This window comes from Pieris napi, chromosome 15 (assembly GCF_905475465.1).
Source record: "Pieris napi chromosome 15, ilPieNapi1.2, whole genome shotgun sequence".
NCBI lineage: Eukaryota > Metazoa > Arthropoda > Insecta > Lepidoptera > Pieridae > Pieris > Pieris napi.
In genome coordinates, this window is record NC_062248.1 from 1986092 (window position 1) to 2004993 (window position 18902).

Genomic DNA, 18902 nt, shown 5'->3' on the forward strand with positions numbered 1-18902 from the left:
GCAACCAGTACAATTTAGTGTAACGGAGATCCAACTCTTCACGCTTCTTTTTAACATGGACCTTCCATCGGAGTTTGGTATCCAGCGTCATACCTAGGTACTTAGCTGAATTTTGGAACGGCACTTTGACGTTATCAATATATACTGGCTGGTAATTTGATGTTTTGTTGGTAAAGTTTATGTGAACTGATTTAGACTGATTTAATCGTATCCGCCATTTTTTGGTCCACAAGCCAACAGTATTTATGGCTTTTTGTAGTTTTACTACCGCTTCCTTTTCAGTATCTGCCGTAGACATGATAGCAGTATCATCGGCAAAGGTAGCGATTACGTTATCTTCTAATTCAGGAATATCCCATGTGTATAAAAGATACAGGACCGGACCTAATACACTCCCTTGCGGCACCCCAGCTTTTATTTCTTTCAGTTCTGAATAATCATCTTCTTGTCGTACCCTAAACATTCTTTGTGTTAAGTATGACTCAAGGATATTTAAAAATTGACGAGGCAGTAGTTTCTTTAATTTATAAACAAGTCCTCGGTGCCACACTTTGTCAAATGCCTGAGCTACATCCAGAAAGACCGTGGAGCAGACTTTTTGTTCTTCTAGTGCTTTTTCTATATTATTTGTAATTCTATGAACCTGCTCTATGGTAGAATGTTTTTCTCTGAAACCAAATTGGTAATCCGGTATGAGCTGCTTTTTGGCAATAATAGGGTTAAGACGTTTGAGAAATAGTTTCTCAAATAGTTTCGCTATAACAGGTAACAGTGAGATTGGTCTGTAAGACGTTACTTCGTGTGGTGGTTTTCCTGGCTTGGGAATCATTATAACTTCTGCAACTTTCCACATATTGGGAACATATTGAAGTCGAAATGAGGCATTAATTAAGGTTGTCATTTTAACTACGGCTTTACGGGGAAGGTGCTGTAATACCTCACCCGTAATTAAATCAAAACCTGGCGCCTTTTTTTTATTCAAACGTTTAATTTCACTGAAAACTTCTATTGGTGTGACTAGCCGGATGTTTAGCTCTTCTGGCGATATTTCCCCGAAGTCAAGTAAATCTTCTTCATCGATTTGAAATATATTTTCTAGATGTTCAGCAAACCTCCTAACTTTTTGTATGTTACTTGCAGCCCAATTCCCATCAGACTCTCGCAAGGGAGGAATATGTGTAGTAGGTTTTTTGATATTTTTTATCGCTTTCCAGATGGAGTAATTGGTGGAACCATCAGAAGTTAATTGGTTTAGGTATCTCTTTATTGAAGTATCTTTATGTTTTGTAATCTCCCTCCTCAGTTGTTTAGTGAGGTTATTCAGTCGTTTTTTGTCTTCAGGACATCTTGTGGAATGCCACCTTTTTCTTTGAGCTCGTTTTGTCTTTATCAGATTTTTAATCTCTTCTGGGAAGTAGTTGTTTTGTACTTTTTTCTTAAATTTTGGAGTATTGCTCCAAGCAGCTTGCTGGATGTTGCTGGATGACCCTAGGCATAAATAACTTTTTTTACTGATAAATCGGCAATAGCTAACAATATTTATAAAAAACTAGCAAACTCGGCGAACTCCGTTTCGCCACCAGATGGCTTCGTTTTTTGTAACATTTCGTTTGGTGATCCCGCTTTTCTGTTGAAATTTTTCCTGAATTTTCTCTGCTATAAACCTCACGGAGCCCGAGACCTTTCCAACGAATGCAAAACCGTGGAAATCGGTTCGTGCGTTCTGGAGTTATAGCGTCAGGAAGGAAAACCCGACTTATTTTTATATAGTAGATAACACTTACATTTTACTAATAATATACGTCGGAGAAATATCGTCACTCTATTGATATTTAATTATAGCTTAGGGGTTTGAAAGATAGATAGTAGGCTATTCTCAAATTTACTGAATATGCATAAAAATTTTATAAGAATCGGTCGAGCCGTTTCGGAGGATTATGGGAACGAGCATTGTGACACGAGAATTATATATATATATAGAGATATTGTTTTTAGAAGATGTGAGCCAAATTCAAAGGGAGCAATCGAAAAACACTGTTATAATAAAGAATTTTTTTAAAACAACAAATGAAAATGTTAAAGAATGGCTTTCGTCTGAACTGGAAAAACCTACAAGAGATAATGAATCAGGTAAAAACTATTCATAAGATAATGAATTGTTTTCAAGGGTAAAAATCGCTCAGAAATATTTCAAGTATCGATCTATATTTTTTATTTATTAACATTACCGTTATTTGCCGTATATATATAGCCATTTATATTAAAAATACATTAAAATACGGAGCTGTAAATGAATATATATCGACATCTATAATCTGCGCCTACACTAGATAGGACTTGGATCGATGTAATAAAGTTAGTCCCACTTACTCATTAGGGCCTTTGGGCTGGCCAGTCAGTGGTTAGGCTTGTTGAAGATCCTTCCTATATGTCGGAGGAAGAGCAGCCCTCTTCCACAACACGTACCAACAAGCCCTGTGAATTAGTTTCAGGTTACCATTCAGTTAACTCTCCAAGGAATTGTACTGACTCACCCCAAACAAGCTCCAAAGAATCCAAAGCAGATATAATAAGAAAATATTCGATGCTGTTTAAGAAACGCCGCGAGCCAAAGAAGTCTGTCTCAACAGCTGATATATCTAAGAAAAGTAGTACTGGTATAATAATTTTCTTTTGTTATGTATTTCTTTAAACTACAACACGGAAAAGTATGTTATATATTTAAAGGCCTCTTACTACAAATCACTACATTTTGATTGTTTATAAACAATGAATACAGAAGTTTCAAGTTTAAGTGTGTAAAAGAAGTATATTATATTATAGCCTCTTTTCTGACATGACAGTATTTATTCTTTATTTTTCTTAGATTGTTCTTTTGTTCCACTTTTGCGTGTCCGTTTGCCAGGTGGCAAAGGCCTCCTCCAATCTTCTCCATTCTGGTCTTTCTATGGCCACTCTACCCCATGTTGTTCACGCGACTTGTATAATGTTGTCGTCCCACCTTTTTTGTGGTCTACCTCTCTTTCTCTTTCCATCTCTTGGGATTGTGTGATTATTGTGTGATTATTTTACTCCATTTGTCCTTTCCCCTGATAATGTAGCCTGCCCATTTTCACTTTTGTCTTCTTATTTTCAAAGTTATGTCCTGTACCTTAGTCTTTCTTCTGATGTTGCTACTCCTTACTTTGTCTTTTCTTTTGATCCACACATGCATCCTGCCAGTGATGGCTTACGGGAGCGAAACAGGGGCTTTAACAAATAACTCTCCGTATGTCAACATACCATGGAAAGAAGCATGACTGGGATCAAAAAAAAAGACAAAGTAAAAGAAGTAGTAATAAATTATAAATAATTAGAAGATTTAGAACACACCAGGCTGATTTGGTGAAAACTGCTTTTCAGGGACCTGTAATTTGTCACGTGTAAATTACTCGAAACGATTTATATTTTCCAAGATGTCATCTCATCCGACATTTTTATTTCATTTTAAAAACAAGGTCTATGACCAACTGAACTCAACGATCGATTGAACTCACTACTGAAAATTTGACTTTGACACATTGACAATTTACAACCTGTAATATGTCAGTGATATTGCGTAGTGACATTCTAATAAAACAAATGACATCGTGTTATTTTGTTACATAATCTCTGACATACCTAAACCATAGTAAAGTAACATCTATCATAGTTTTGTCATTTTATTTTCTTAATTATTAATTTTCTCTGAGGGTCGGAGATTTGGATGTTTGCTTAATGGCGCTTCTAAACGGGCCATGTTTTGCTGCAATTGATGGCTGCAATACTGTGGCCCGGCAACATTGGAAACAATAGCAGGCACACTATGCAATATTGCAGTAATGTCCCGGCCATATAGCCAAACATGTTTTGTATAGCCACATATGGCCGATGTTGCCCGGATGGGTAGCTGGACGATCGCTAGGCTCTCGAATTCAACTGCAATATTGCAGCTGCATTTTGACGTTGGGTTACTACGTAAAAATGACTGCTTTTGACATTCTAGTAAAGTTCTTGAATAATTTATTTTTTATCAAGGCTTATTTCTAGACTCAAATTATCTACAGTTTCACGCCTATTTAAGTAAGGTCGAATCCACAATCTCTTCTTTTTCTGTTTCTTTTTTAAAACAATATAAGCTGCTGCGACAAGTTTGATTTCGTCAGCCATTGTTGCCGGTTTGTGTTGCCCGTTTAGGAGTCTGCATCATGGGCCCTACTATTGCAGACATATTGCAACACATTGCCCATCCATAGATTGTTCGGTCATCAGATGCATTAAAATATTTTTGGCCGGTCAATTAGTTGCCAACAGTGCAGCCATCAATTGCAGCAAAACATGGCCCGTTTAGAAGTGCCATAAAGTTTGCCTATTTAATTTTTCCAGCAAATTCAGTCAAATCAAAGACTACAAAAAAAACTGACAACCGGGAAGTAAAAACAAAGAATCCTTTACCTAAGATGAACACTGATATTAAACCTCTGAAGCCCTCGAATGTTGGTAAGTTTTGAACTTAATGTTACTAACTTTATATTTTGCTTACATCCAAACATGTTACCGTAAGATACTACGTTTTCAAGGGTCGTTAGACTAAAATATATATATACGTATAATACAATGTAAGCTAATGAACGTTTGATGCTATGTTTATTACTCGACTTTAGTGGGTGTCCCTTGTCCATCCAATGTATCGTTTTTGAAGTTATTGAAGTTATACTTCTTTAGGCGCGTAATGAAAAATTGATGAGGGTGAAATTTTACGATGCGCGCGCAACGTGACACAAAATTAACAGAATGAAGTTTCCCACGGTAGATGCTACGGCATTGGATATAATTTAAAAACAACATTCGAATAATAATATAATTTATGTTACACTTAATGTAAGAGAATAATATAATAAATATTTACTTATTTAATTTTTCAAATGTAAACTGAACTTTATTGACTATAATGACTCCTTTTCCAGTCTTTGATTATTTAATTGTAATTAATTATTTGCATGCAATCAAAAACTATTTTTAATAATGTATAATTGACCTATTCTTTTATTGATAATTGTATTTTAATTTATTATAATTGACAGTGAAAATAAAATGGCAGAGTGACAGCACACTTGTTCTTTATTTTACGTCTTCCAAAAAGTAAGTTTTAATATGGCTGGCTTTGGCTTATATAGACTCATCCCCTCCAAGTGGCTGGCATTTGCGGTTGGCAGGCATGGTGGTTGGCTGGAGGGTTGGTCAACATGGCATGGCTTGGCTTTGACTTTGGCATTGGCTATGGCTTTGGCTATGGCTTTGGCTATGGCTTTGGCTTTAGCTTGGCTTTGGCTTGGCTTTGGCTTGGCTTTAGCTTGGCTTTGGCTTGGCTTTGGCTTGGCTTTGGCTTGGCTTTAGCTTGGCTTTAGCTTGGCTTTAGCTTGGCTTTGGCTTGGCTTTGGCTTGGCTTTGGCTTGGCTTTGGCTTGGCTTTAGCTTGGCTTTGGCTTGGCTTTTGCTTGGCTTTGGCTTGGCTTTGGCTTGGCTTTAGCTTGGCTTTGGCTTGGCTTTAGCTTGGCTTTGGCTTGGCTTTGGCTTGGCTTTAGCTTGGCTTTGGCTTGGCTTTAGCTTGGCTTTAGCTTGGCTTTGGCTTGGCTTTAGCTTGGCTTTAGCTTGGCTTTGGCTTGGCTTGGCAGGATGTGACTGGCGACGTCACGTCCGTTACAAATGCCAAAGAAGTACAACTTCTTACACGCACCCTTTTTTTTCCTTCAAAAAACGACAACTCTCTATAACGCTAGAAAATGCAATCTCTTGAAATAGAATTTACACTGTTATTAGATAATAAATTGTAGTAAACGGGAGATCATAGTAAAAGTGAAAGCCATCCGAATGTTGTTCTTACGCAGGTTTTTACGCAACATTCAAGTTTCCGTCAACACCGAATCCAACTAATAAAAGAGAACATGGCACCAGTGCAGGCCCAAGTGTGCCTTCGTATGTTGAATGTGCCTCGGAGGTTCTGCAGAAAACCACCAATTTCGAAACAGAAGGTGTGTTAGACGACCAATAATTTTATAACTCCATTGCGAACATAAAACAAAAAATATTGCAATATTTCAAGTATTATACATTGGTTTATATTACGTTTTTATTAAAACTCTGCTTGCATTGAATTGGCTAACAATAAAAAGGTATTGTCTCACATATGGGAACGTTCAAGTTACGTTATTATGTAACGCATACTTTGACTTGTACCGCGTCGTAACGTCTTCCAAACCAACCAAAAGACCATGTTTTACAATTAAGTACCGTAACGTCTCTAAAATTCCTTTTTTATTACTTTAATCGAGTTATTATATTTATTCATTTCCCCCCTACCGCCCGTAACGCTTCGTAAAGCTTAAGTTTCCTAGAAAAGCGGTGCCGTTATCCAACGGCCGTAATGTAACGTTGGGTGACGTCACCCATACGTTGTCTATAAATAACATCGGAGTAGGTTTTCTAGAGAACGTTGAGTGTCACCGTAACGTCAAATAGTGGTGCTGTCATTTGCATGACGGCCGTCATAGCGGTGATAAACATTAGTTCAACGTTTTTCGCGTGTAGCGATGCCCATATTTAATTAATACTATGAGTGGAAACGTGACTTGGACGAGCGAAAATTATGTTTTTTTGCATTATGTTAAAAGTAAAGACGGCCGTTATTAACAACCGTAAAATGACGGCCGTTAGTTGATGGCACCGCTCTTCTAGGAAACCTAAGCTTAACGCGTCGTAACGCTTTAACACCCCCCCAACTTACCTTACGTAATACTCTTACGTTACTAAACGCATATTATGTGTAGTCTTAAAAATCTCCTAAATAAATATCCTATATTTACGTCAAATATTCTGAATTAAAACAATCTATCTATGTTATCAGGACGAGACACACCCAGCACATTGAATGGCAAAGAAAATCTGCCGAACTCAAGCCAGGTGCTAGATGTTTTAAGCGAGATAACTGATCAGTTGGACTGGAGATTACCAAGTTCCCAATGCAGTACTATCTTCAAAACCTCCAAGGAATCTGAGACGACTGTCAGTACTTGGCACGGTCAGAGGGAATTATCAAGTGATTATTCCGCCTTTAAATATCCAGGTACAGGTTCAAAATGCTTTATAAAATACACAGTATTGCTACAAAATTTACTCAAATCAAAATTATCGAAATAGCGACGGCGTACTGTATGCCTCATTTATTTTAAAAAAAAAAGAAACATGATGCGTGCGAGAAGTGCAGAATCCTTAATCTAAAGTAATACAAAAAAAAATTAATAACAAACTAAAAACTTAAAAGCTTATCTTACAAATACATAAACAGCGAATAGTGATGTAAAAGGAAACATAAGAATTATACAAGTCACGATTGATGAGGATAGGATAAGGTTAAGAAATGATTATACAGAAGAGTTTTAAAAGATGACAAAGAGGTAGCCAATCGTACGGAGTCAGGCAGCGTATTCCACAACTTAATGGCGGAGATCGTAAATGAATTGCCTAAGAAGGATGAAGTGTGGGATGGAATTTCCAATAAACATCTATTAGAAGACAAGTAACATATAGTTTTATAGGTGATATTCATGAAAGAAATATCGATTGATCTGGATCCAATTACACCAAGATCTAAAGTCAATCACAGAAGATACGCTTGATTAAAAAATGAGGGCAACACTAAGACTAATATTATCTATGACTTTAATAGAGTAATTACGAATAAATTGTGTTCGGATTAATACCTGCAGCTGTGTTTCATCATCGGACGTCAAGGCAGAATAAAAAATACCATCCGTATCACTTCGACGTCCGTCGTTCCACAACTGAGCGTTTCTTAAGGGAGTTTTTGCCGCGCACCACAACTATGTGGAACCAGCTGCCCACAGAAGTATTTCCGAATCCATTCGACTTTATGCCTTCAAGAAAAGAGCGTACTTCTTGAAAGGCCAGTTACGAACTTGTGAGCCTTATGTTCTAACATAAAATTCTTTATCTTTTGCAGTATTTTTTTACAATCAAAATACGCGAGTTATATTATAAATTACAAAATTACTAGAATTGAAATAAATTATCAATTTTGGTATAATATTTCAGATAATTGCAGCTATCACGAATATTTCTACCATTATTGTTGGCGGAAGGAAGTGATTGGACGTGACAATGATCGGCGAAACCTTCGTGACTCGTATGGGAGATGCAAAAAGTGCCATAAGTATAGGAATTATCCTACCAAGAGAGATAAAAGTAATTGTTCCATAATTTAGTCTAAATTGTTTAAAAATTAATGGAGTTGAGTGGCAGTTCGTGATATAGAATTGAATCTTATCTACATACAGACTAAAATAGTACGTTGGTTACCATAGCAACACGTACCATTTTAAGCACACATTCCATAATAAGGGCGGGAAAATCTAGGTGTAGGCGTTCAAATATCACATTTATACACGAACCATAATTTCGTAAAATATTTCGAAAGTTATTGCAGAAAATATAATATCCATTCATTGATTATAAGACGTGTGCTTGTTTGACACAAAATTTGTTGCTATTTATTATCCACATATTTTTGTCTAAAAGCCGTTTGTTGCTTTTGGGTCGTAAATAGTTTAAATTTGACTTCGACCAATTTAAAACATCGAAGAAGTGGCTTAGGCCTTATGACCGAAAACAATGAAGACGTGGCTTCGGTCTTTAAAACTACCAAAATTCTTCAATTACTACCAAGAACAAGACCTGGCTGTATGGACTAAAGTCCTTTGCCTTTCCTATTAGATATAAATTAATATCAACATCATAACTAGTTTAAAATTGGAACAGCTAATTTACTAACGGCAATAATTAAACATGAGAAAATAAATATCACTGTCATTTTAAATATAAACCTAAGTTATAACTTAAACGTTTAATAAAAATGCTATTATATTCAAATAGAATATTATAGTAAACGTTCTCCTGCAGTTTCTAGAAGATTAGTGAAATTGAAAAACCGAATTGCACTAAGCCGCGTCTGCAAACATCGCTTAAATCGAGTGTGGAAGAAAACTACGCAGAGATTTTCCGATTGGTCTAAGTCAACTAAGTATACTAAATGTAAGTTGTATTTAATGTTAATAATATGTATAAGTGTGGTTTCGACACTCCCATGTTATAGTGTTTGCTATATATAAAATCTATTATATAAAATTCTCGTGTCGCGGTGTTTGTGGTTAAACTCCTCCGAAACGGCTTGGCCGATTCTTATGAAATTTTGTGTGCATATTGGGTATGTCTGAGAATCGGGCAACATCTATTTTTCATGCCCCAATTTTTGTTTTAATTTTTAGATAATTTTTAATTTTTTTTTTATGATACAGCATTAAAAAATACATACAACCCCTAATTTTCACCCCTCAACAATAAACCCCTATTTTTTATTATAAATATGCATGGAAAAACGATGTTAGTAGTATAATATAAAATTCTCGTGTCACAATGTTCGTTTCCATACTCCTCCGAAACGGCTCGACCGATTCTTACGAATTTTTTATGCATATTCATTATGTCTGAGAATCGGCTACTATCTAAATTTCAAACCCCTAAGTGAAAAGTCCACCCCAAAACAATTCTTTTTTATGTTTTAGAATTTTTTTTTATGATATGGCATACAAAAATACATACAACCCTTACTTTTCACCACTCTACGATCAACCCCCATTTTGTATTATAGTAGATAGTTTTATTAAACTAAAAAAAAAACGTTTGCTGGGTCAGCTAGTTTATATATGTGTATATCTAATGGTAGACTAAACAATAATACAGTCGTACTTGAGTCAATGTTACAAAGATTAAAAATTTATAGATTCAATCGATTGAGGTTTTTTTACTCTAAAGAAACTAAGACTAAAGCGGGCCATAGACGGACCGCATGTTGCAGTCAAGACCGACTGCAATATGCGGTCGCCGCACGGCGATCTGCAGTTTCCATACTAAATTCATATTCGCAATACACGGACCACACGAGCAGTTCCTGAGCAAACCGCATATTGCAGTCGGTCTTGACTGCAATATGCGGTCCGTCTATGGCCCGCTTAAGAAGGAGTAAAAATAGAATTCCTGAAATTAGGCGACTCAACAAAACACAAACTCTTCATAATCTCATTTATATTATTCACAATATTAAATAGCCTGTCTTGACTGGTGAGTTCAGAAATAATTTAGCATTAGAGCACATATATTTTATAAAAAAAAATCCTCGTTATTGAATTAGTATAGCTTAATTATGAGCAGTGTTGGCCTAGTGGCTTCAGCGTCCGACATTCATCCCTCAGGTCGTAGATTCGATAGGGCTGTGCACCAATGGATTTACTTTCTATGCGCATTTAACATTCGCTCGTACGGTGAAGGAAAACATCGTGAGGAAACCGGATTGCCTTAGACCCACAACGTCGACGGCGTGTGTCAGGCACAGGAGGCTAATCACCAATTGCCTATTAGATTGACAAATGATCATGAAACAGATTCAGAAATCTAAGGCCCAGACCGAAAAAGGTTGAAGCGTTAATTTATTTTTATAACTTAATATTACGACCAAGTACGATTGTATACTAGTTCAATGTGTCGTGAATTTCCACAGACTCCTATAGAATTATACACGTCAAATGTAGTTTCTAAGAAAGGTGTCTCAGACAAAAACCACTCGAAATGAAATTTTCCCTACACAAGATTTCTGATCTTATTTACGCGTTGAAATACTGAATTCGAATAGGATTTTATTTGAAATTGATTTTATTTTAGTTATCTTTGAGTTAATATAATAAATTATTGTAGAATAAACAGTGCCGGATTAGCCATATAGCAAGAATAGCAAATGCTACGGGCCCCGCGAACTTAGGGGCCCCGCGCTCCAACGCCTGTCTGACCGTAATAAAAAAGTATTAATTTAGATAGTAGCGTAAAATATCTTGCATACCTTTAACGCGAAGCGCTTAGTCTATGCTTTACTTCCACATAAAAATAAACTTGACTTTGTCAAGTATAATCGTAAAAATAAGTACGTATTTATCTTTTTAACGTTAATTTTCAAATTTTAATTATAATCGATATACATATTTAGACTAGCATGTTATTTGTACCCTTCAGATATTTATTTTTATATAGGTATACATTTATTTTGCGAGTTTACGTAGCCGAGATTGTACTTTTCTAATCGATTTTAATATAATATCGATTATAAGTATTTCGAGGAAACAGGCGAACTATTTAAATCCTAAACCCTTGGTTAGGGCCCCTAGGCAGAATTTGCTACAGGCCCCGCGCTTGCTTTATCCGGCACTGAGAATAAACCAAATTTAATTATTTTTAAATTCAAAGTCGTACACGCTTGTTCCCTCCTATTTGTACCTTATTAACTATAGTAGTGGTTTCCTGTTTCTGCCAAACTGTACACGCAAGTCTTGTCTTATGTGTGTAAACACAATTTGACAGAGACAGACAAAACACATGATGAAACATAAGTACTTTAGTCAAATCTTAAATCTAGTGTCAAGACTAATCGAACCATTATAAAAATTTGTTTCTAGAGTTTTATTTACTCAGGTGACAGTTGCCTAATTTTTCTTTCAATTTAATGTTATTTTTAGACTAGATCAATCTGGCTGGGTTAAATTTAAGTTACTACAGTTATTAATGATTTAATATATTACGAATGTGGTTCAGCTGAAATGAAGGTAACTTTCAAGAGTGAAACGAAACGTTACTGAATCTTAAAAAAAAAAAATTCACCCGCACCATGCCACAGCGCATATTATATAGGGTGTTTTTAGACTTCTAATTATTTTATTGTAAGCAAAGAAGTGTAAATAAAATAAATATAAGAATTATAACATAGTTTTTAAATAATTAATTTGTTTCAGTTCGAATGTTGCATTACCTACAACGGTATCATTTCGATAATGCCGACGTTCAAACGACAATGCTTGTCTATCATGAAACAGGTAACCAATAGTTTAAATCATTTCATTAAAAAATTCATTCATTTATTTATTTTTTCTTTAAATATTGAATTTAAATGCTTGATGTTTATGGGTAAGATTCAGAAACGAGACTTAGCGCGGACTATGACTTCCATATGTCAAAATCCAATGTAATCTGATGTAAATACCGCTGCCCACGGACACCCACAATACCAGAGCGCTCGCAAGTGCGTTGCCAACCTTTTAAGAATTGGTCCGCTGTTTTGGATGACCCTAAATCAAATTGATTCGGACATACTTCAATGGGCAGCTGGTGCTACATGGCGGTGGTGCGCGGCAGAAATTGCCATAACGCTCACGGCTCAATTAAAGAACGACGGACGTTGAGGTGATACGGGTGGAATTTCGTATTTAGTCTCGACGTCCAGCGCGTTTAAAACCAGTTATAAGACATAAATTCTGGCAGAAATGCTTTTCAATATATTAGATTATCTTAAATTTACTTCGAATTAAGTTTCAGTAAGACATTTAGATAAAAATTATTTAAGTTACTAAATTTTTCTTCTATTCACATACGTTATTTAAACGTATCATTTATCTCACGTAGAAGAGCGTAAGTTATGATAAAAAATGAATAAAATTTGCCATTTATATGAGTTATAGTATAATAAGTCTTAATTCGGTGCCTTTTCAATAACTTACCGAAAGCCTGAATTGATACTAGACAATTCAAAATAATTTATTCATATAGGTAACAAAATGTACACTTATGAACCTCAAAAAAGAAATATACATTAAATGCTTCTAATTTTACATTTCCTGCAAGTTCTCAAATCAAGGGCGTAGAACGGAAGAGAAGAACTGACAATAAAATCTCCGCCACTCTTTTTAATCGCCAAGTTTTTTGTTTTACACAATGCTTGTAAGGAGCTGCAACCATTACACCATATCATTTTTGTACCATAATCTTGCAATTACATTATTATTATTAACAATTATATAGCATGATTCTCCATTCATCAAAGAATTTCTGCCTGTGAAAAATATCTGCATATATGAAAAGTTTATGACTACAAAAATGTATTACAATTTTGTGTAAATCGCCGGAAAATTCGACTTAAAAAGCTTTTACGTTTTAGGTACTGACGCACGGGCGATGGCTCAGAAATCAGCAGCAATTACTACGGAAAATGTCCAAGTAGCTACACGGAATGAATTAGGTTAATATATTGTTTGGATTTAACCTTTTACAAGCCTTTATTCTAGGCTATGTTCTTGATAAACTAAGCCTAACAAAGCCTTAAAGCCGTATTAAATGAAACAAACTCTTTGGCTTCATAATACTAAAAAGCAGTCGCGGCACATGTCTGTTTGTGTCTGTGCCAAGTGTCAACTTCTATGCCATTTTTAATAAGTATAGAATACTAAAAATATTTACAAGCGAAGATGTTAGTTGTAATTTTAATAAGCGTTTTTCACTTTCATTTCCTAACAACCAGTTTTACGTTTAAGATAAGCAGGAATTTAGAACTAATTTTCACTTCCTGAAGTATATAAAATATAAATTAGGGATAAAGATTGTTTCTATTATTCGTACAGAATATACCTCTTTGTAGACCAAATAGATTGGATATATATAAAAATTATTTGATCTGTCTTTATAAAAGACAAATTTCTAATAAATGCTGTATGTGTGTTATATTTTATAAATTATATGAGCTTAGGCCGTACATATTATTATATCTAAGTTTTATAAGCGTGGCGATTTCCTAAATCATCGGAGTTACGCCCCGAAAGTATAGCCTCATCATCGGGGTGATTAAAATAACAGAATATCTTAGTTTTACTCTATATTGAGCACTCGCGTACAACAATACAATATAAGCGAAATAATGAATTGATAATTGGTATGTAACGAATGAATGCAATGTAACAGTTGAAGAGAGTGCCTACGGCTGGCTATACTCTCGGGGCGTAACTTCGAAAGAAATCGCCACGCTTATAAAACTACAAAATCCTAATTCAGCAAAATGTACACCCTTGGCAGATAAAATATAAAATATGTGTATAGGTATAGGTCTGTATAACTACTTCATGAAGGTTTTGTCTGAATATATTTCTTTTACAGTTGGATCGAATACTTCCACTGTACCTAAGAATAATCACGTGAATGTTGGACCTTCTATATTTCCAATGGTTGTCGAGAAACAAAGTAAGTTTGTAATCGTTTTCTTTCCAAAAAGAGTGGAATAGCTACGACATATTTTTACGCGTTAATTATCATTTCTATTTTTCACAGACATGTTTTTTTTAAATAGTGATTTGTTACGCTTTTTCCGTTTCTTTCAACTTAGCAACACTGGACAATTTTTTTAATTTAAAAAAAAACTGCATAATTAATTAAAAATATATTTTAGAACCACAAATGATATCTGAAGCAATATCGGTTCAAAAATCAAAATTTTCAACGGAACCTAAACTTCGGGGAAGTGAACTTATGAAAAACTCTAAATATATTGAAACTGAAGGTTTGTATAAGAATTTAAGTTAAATAAAGTACTAGAGACTTGATCAAAGATAGGATTTTTTTACGTCACGTATTTTCCTTCCGAGATTTAATAAAAACTGTATCATTCGATGCCTCTGCGCATCTGCCAGAGCTAGTTTTACACCCAATTCCCTACTTCCTCTTACCTACGCCCCCTACTTTGGGCGGTCGTTCGTAAACCAAAAAAGTTTGGAAAATCCAAAAGTGCACGCCTCATAGCGGTCATTCACATTTAAAAAAAAAATCTAAAATAAATGTATATTAGTATACAAATACACAGTCGTTTTTTAGTTTTTTACAAATTATAATTAAACGACAGTACTTAGAACGCTAATATTAACTAGGAATCAGCCCATAACTTTATATAATAAGAAAAAAAAATATTCTGGTACGATAAATTTTTCGACCAATTTCTCTGCCACATACATGGATCCATAAACACAGACTGACGGACGTCCAAGAATGATTGATTTTAAAGTTATTATTTACTATGTTAAACAAAATAATTGTTCATAAAAAATACCATATGTGCTTGATAGATTATTTAACTCGATTTTAGTGCACTCATATTATCCTGTAAGTGTTATATTAGTGAGAAAAAAGTCATTCAAGTTTCGAAAGACTGGGTTTTTTGACATGTCAAGAGTAGATAAGGCGTGCAAAATCGCTAAAGTTATTAACTACGGCACATGCTTATTTAAAGATTTTGAAAATATATTTTTTTTGTTAATTTTTAGTTTTTTTAATAAATAAAAATATAGCTAACACTATTTTTGCACTATATAAACGCCAATTATAATTTCAATAACATAATGCACTTTTTTTAAAATTTGCATTTCCTTGTTTTGGTGTTCAAAAGACCTACCTAGAGCCTGTAATCTTATTTTATTTCTAAAAGCCACTCAAGCAAGGAAAAGGTCGAATACCCCTCGACGAAGAAAACTCAAAAATGTTTTTTTCTTTTGTCCCTTAAAGACATCATTATAATACTAGACGCTCTCGCGAAATCTCTTTATATCCTTATATTTATTTGAACAAAGATTCTGAAGTAAATGAGGCCTTTGAATATAACTTGGGCATACAAATATGAATAATTGTTATCATTAAGGAAATAATTTTTACCAAAAATTTATTTATTTATTTATTACAGAAATACATACATTATCCTTACAGACTATGCCAATACGATAATGTCGTGAAACATTAAATAAAATATAATAAAGCAGGTACATTTATAATATTAAACACATAATATACACAACATCGCTACTGTGAATTCACTCTGGGAACATATAAATATGTCGATAGTGTCGGAGACAGCATTCAGTAGGCGCAACGTCTTTGATAACGGGGATCTGTGCAACAGACTGGTTCTCTACTATTTGTATGATGGTACTTATATCAAACTATAGAATCACTATGTAGTATTTGTTTCTAAATGAATAGCTATGGTTTAATTTATTGCTAGCGTAACCAAAACGATCAATATTTTTATTCAGTAGTTCATAGGCAAACACAGATTTTTTTTTAATTGAATATGATTCGACTATTCAATATAGTTTAGAGAGCGATACGACGATTATAGAGGTTATAAAAAATTAAAAAATGTATTTAGCCTCGAAATAGGCTTTAGTTTTGGCGATAACCTCATCATCAGCATGAATTAATAAAATAATTTTAAAAAAAAATTAGTACCAGAAAGTGTCGCAGTAAGGAGTTTCTAGCTTTCCTGGGAAGGCAGTTAATGGCTATACTTAGCATTTATACTTACAATTACTGTATATTAATAAAAGTTGCTTGCATATTTGACTTAATATTATATATTTCTATTCTAGGGGCCTGCCTTAAAAGTACGTCTACAAATTTAGAATGTACATTGATTCAAAAAGTAGATCAGTGTTCAGGTTTGTTGATTTTTTTTTTGTCGTCTTGACTATAATCGAAATAAAATTATAAATCACGTATAAAGAGCCTAGCCTAAGGATTTATGAAGTATTTAAAAAGTAATATATTTAATAATTAGCTCAGAATATCATTATTACAAGGAAACATAACTAAGTAAAAATTATCTAATCTGGTTTGGTTCGGTTACACAAAGAATTCGAATGATATGATATTTTTTTGTATCACCTCTATTTAGTGTTTAAAAAAATTATAATTTTTATCTAACGTTCATATATTAGCCATTGATGTGTATTTTCTTTAATTATATTTCACCAAAGTCGTTTTAAGCTTATATGGGGATACAAATATATCATGAACGCTAATGAGTGTTAGGTGACTTTGGGACACCAGCCCGTACATTCCTGTACTACATAGATAACTGATGTAGTTCTGTTTCAAATTTAAATATCATTCATTCATATAGGTGTCATAATATTAGGTATTATAATAAACGAAAATAATAAAAAAAGGGTGCGTGTACTTATGTACATAAGCGCGTATGAAGTTATACTTCTTTAGCATTATTAAAAATAGTTTTTGATTGCATACAAATAATTAATTACAATTAAATAATCAACGACTGGAAAAGGAGTCATTATAGTCAATAAAGTTCAGTTTACATTTGAAAAATTAAATAAATAAATATTTATTATCATTCTCTTACATTAAGTGTAACATAAATTCTATTATTATTCGAATGTTGTTTTTAAATTATGTCCAATGCATCTTCCGTGGGCAACTTCATTCTGTTAATTTTGTGTAACGGTGCGCGCGCATCGTAAAATTTCACTCTCAAAAATTTTTCATAACGCGCCTAAAGAACTTCAAAAACTTTAACTACTTGTCAAATCAAAGGCGTAGAACGGATGAGAAGAACTAGCAATAAACTCTGCTACTTTCTTTTTAATCACATTAGTTTTATTTTTATTTTTATAAGGAGCTGCAACCCCACATGAAATCTTGAAACTTTTTGCTTTTTAATTAATGTTTTAACTAAATTTTAACTTAAACATTAATTAATTAGTTAACTGTAAACATGAATGACAGTTCGCGCCCATCACAGATTACGTAGGTGCATTAACAAAACCATAGTATATATTATTTAATATTGTGTTTTACAGATACAATGTGTTTGCCGACAAGTACTGTCAGCGCACTGGTTTTTAAAAACGAAATCCCGCGTCAAATTTATCCGCCGAATATGATGATCACATGTCATAATGCAGGTAAATTTACAGCTTTGATCACTATTTGTTCGCTAACATGTCAAAATAGGAATCTAAAAGGCATGATTGTTTAATACATACGGTGACCGTCAAATTATGATCGATATTTTAGATCAACATTTCTTTACAGTATATAATATGTATAGACGATATACGGTATTTCAGAATTGTATTGTAACATACAATACTATTTCCTTACAAAGATATACAAGCTATTAGTCAAAGGGTTATATTGCGAAGCTTCCAACTCATAAAGCTGTTACTTAGACCATTCTAACTCTTGATGTCATAATCTTGAATTTATTGCTTCGATGTCATCGTTACGACTGTAATTGTATGAAGAACTCTAAATTACTTTTAAAATATAACTTGATATTACACGTTAATGTTCACTGTAATTTGAAGTTATTAATAAAATTAAAAAAATATATAAAACTTAATCAGTCGCACTACAACCTTTGGGCCTCAGATTTCTGTATCTGTTTCATGACCATTTGTCAATTTAATAGGCAAGTAGGTGATCAGCCTCCGGTGCATGACACACGCCATCGACTTTTTGGGTCAAAGACATGTCGGTTTCCTCACAATGTTTTCCTTCACCGTTCGAGCGAATGTTAAATGCGCACATAGAGAGAAAGTGCATTGGTGCACAGCTGGTGATCGAATCTACGACCTCACGGATGAGAGTCGCATGCTGAACCCACTAAGCCAACACTGCTGTGAAATAAATAAACTTTTAATAAATAGTAATTTCAGCCACCGAAATTACATTTAAACCGACGATAGAAGCTCCTCCAATTAACTCATCGAATATTTGCCAATGTAATCTGCCAAGAGCAAACAACTCTTCAAATACAGGTAATTAATTTATACTATCAATGGATAAGTAGTGTTTCCGATCGGGTTATTAATTATATATTTTAAATAAGGTATTTAAAATGGAATTGAATTAAACTATAATTTTGCAACAAAGTAGCGCAATGCTACGCAGTGAGACCACCTGTTTGATGTTGCTACGAGATAGCTACGATAGCATACTACCACAGATTTATAATTTATTTTCTATAAATTCGCTTGGAAACTAAATCAATGATAATCAATCATTTATTGGAAGCAGCATAGAAGTCGAAAAATAAAATAAAGATATGTGGCGCTACTACCTGTTTGGGTTGGTCTAGGCCTAAGATTTCTGAATCTG

The 18902-nt window shown here is 34.1% G+C and overlaps 1 protein-coding gene across 1 annotated transcript in view; it reads left to right on the forward strand.

Annotated features, from left to right (window-relative positions):
- LOC125056863 overlaps positions 1–18902 on the forward strand; it is a 42031-nt gene that overhangs the window by 6388 nt on the left and 16741 nt on the right. Inside the window, exons 8-21 of the mRNA XM_047660180.1 lie at positions 1996–2130; positions 2487–2657; positions 4405–4518; positions 5906–6049; positions 6922–7140; positions 8130–8279; positions 8994–9125; positions 11927–12007; positions 13126–13206; positions 14115–14198; positions 14404–14514; positions 16370–16438; positions 17600–17704; positions 18461–18562. Coding sequence (XP_047516136.1) covers positions 1996–2130; positions 2487–2657; positions 4405–4518; positions 5906–6049; positions 6922–7140; positions 8130–8279; positions 8994–9125; positions 11927–12007; positions 13126–13206; positions 14115–14198; positions 14404–14514; positions 16370–16438; positions 17600–17704; positions 18461–18562 — 1698 coding nt within the window. The remainder of the gene's footprint in view (positions 1–1995; positions 2131–2486; positions 2658–4404; positions 4519–5905; positions 6050–6921; positions 7141–8129; positions 8280–8993; positions 9126–11926; positions 12008–13125; positions 13207–14114; positions 14199–14403; positions 14515–16369; positions 16439–17599; positions 17705–18460; positions 18563–18902) is intronic.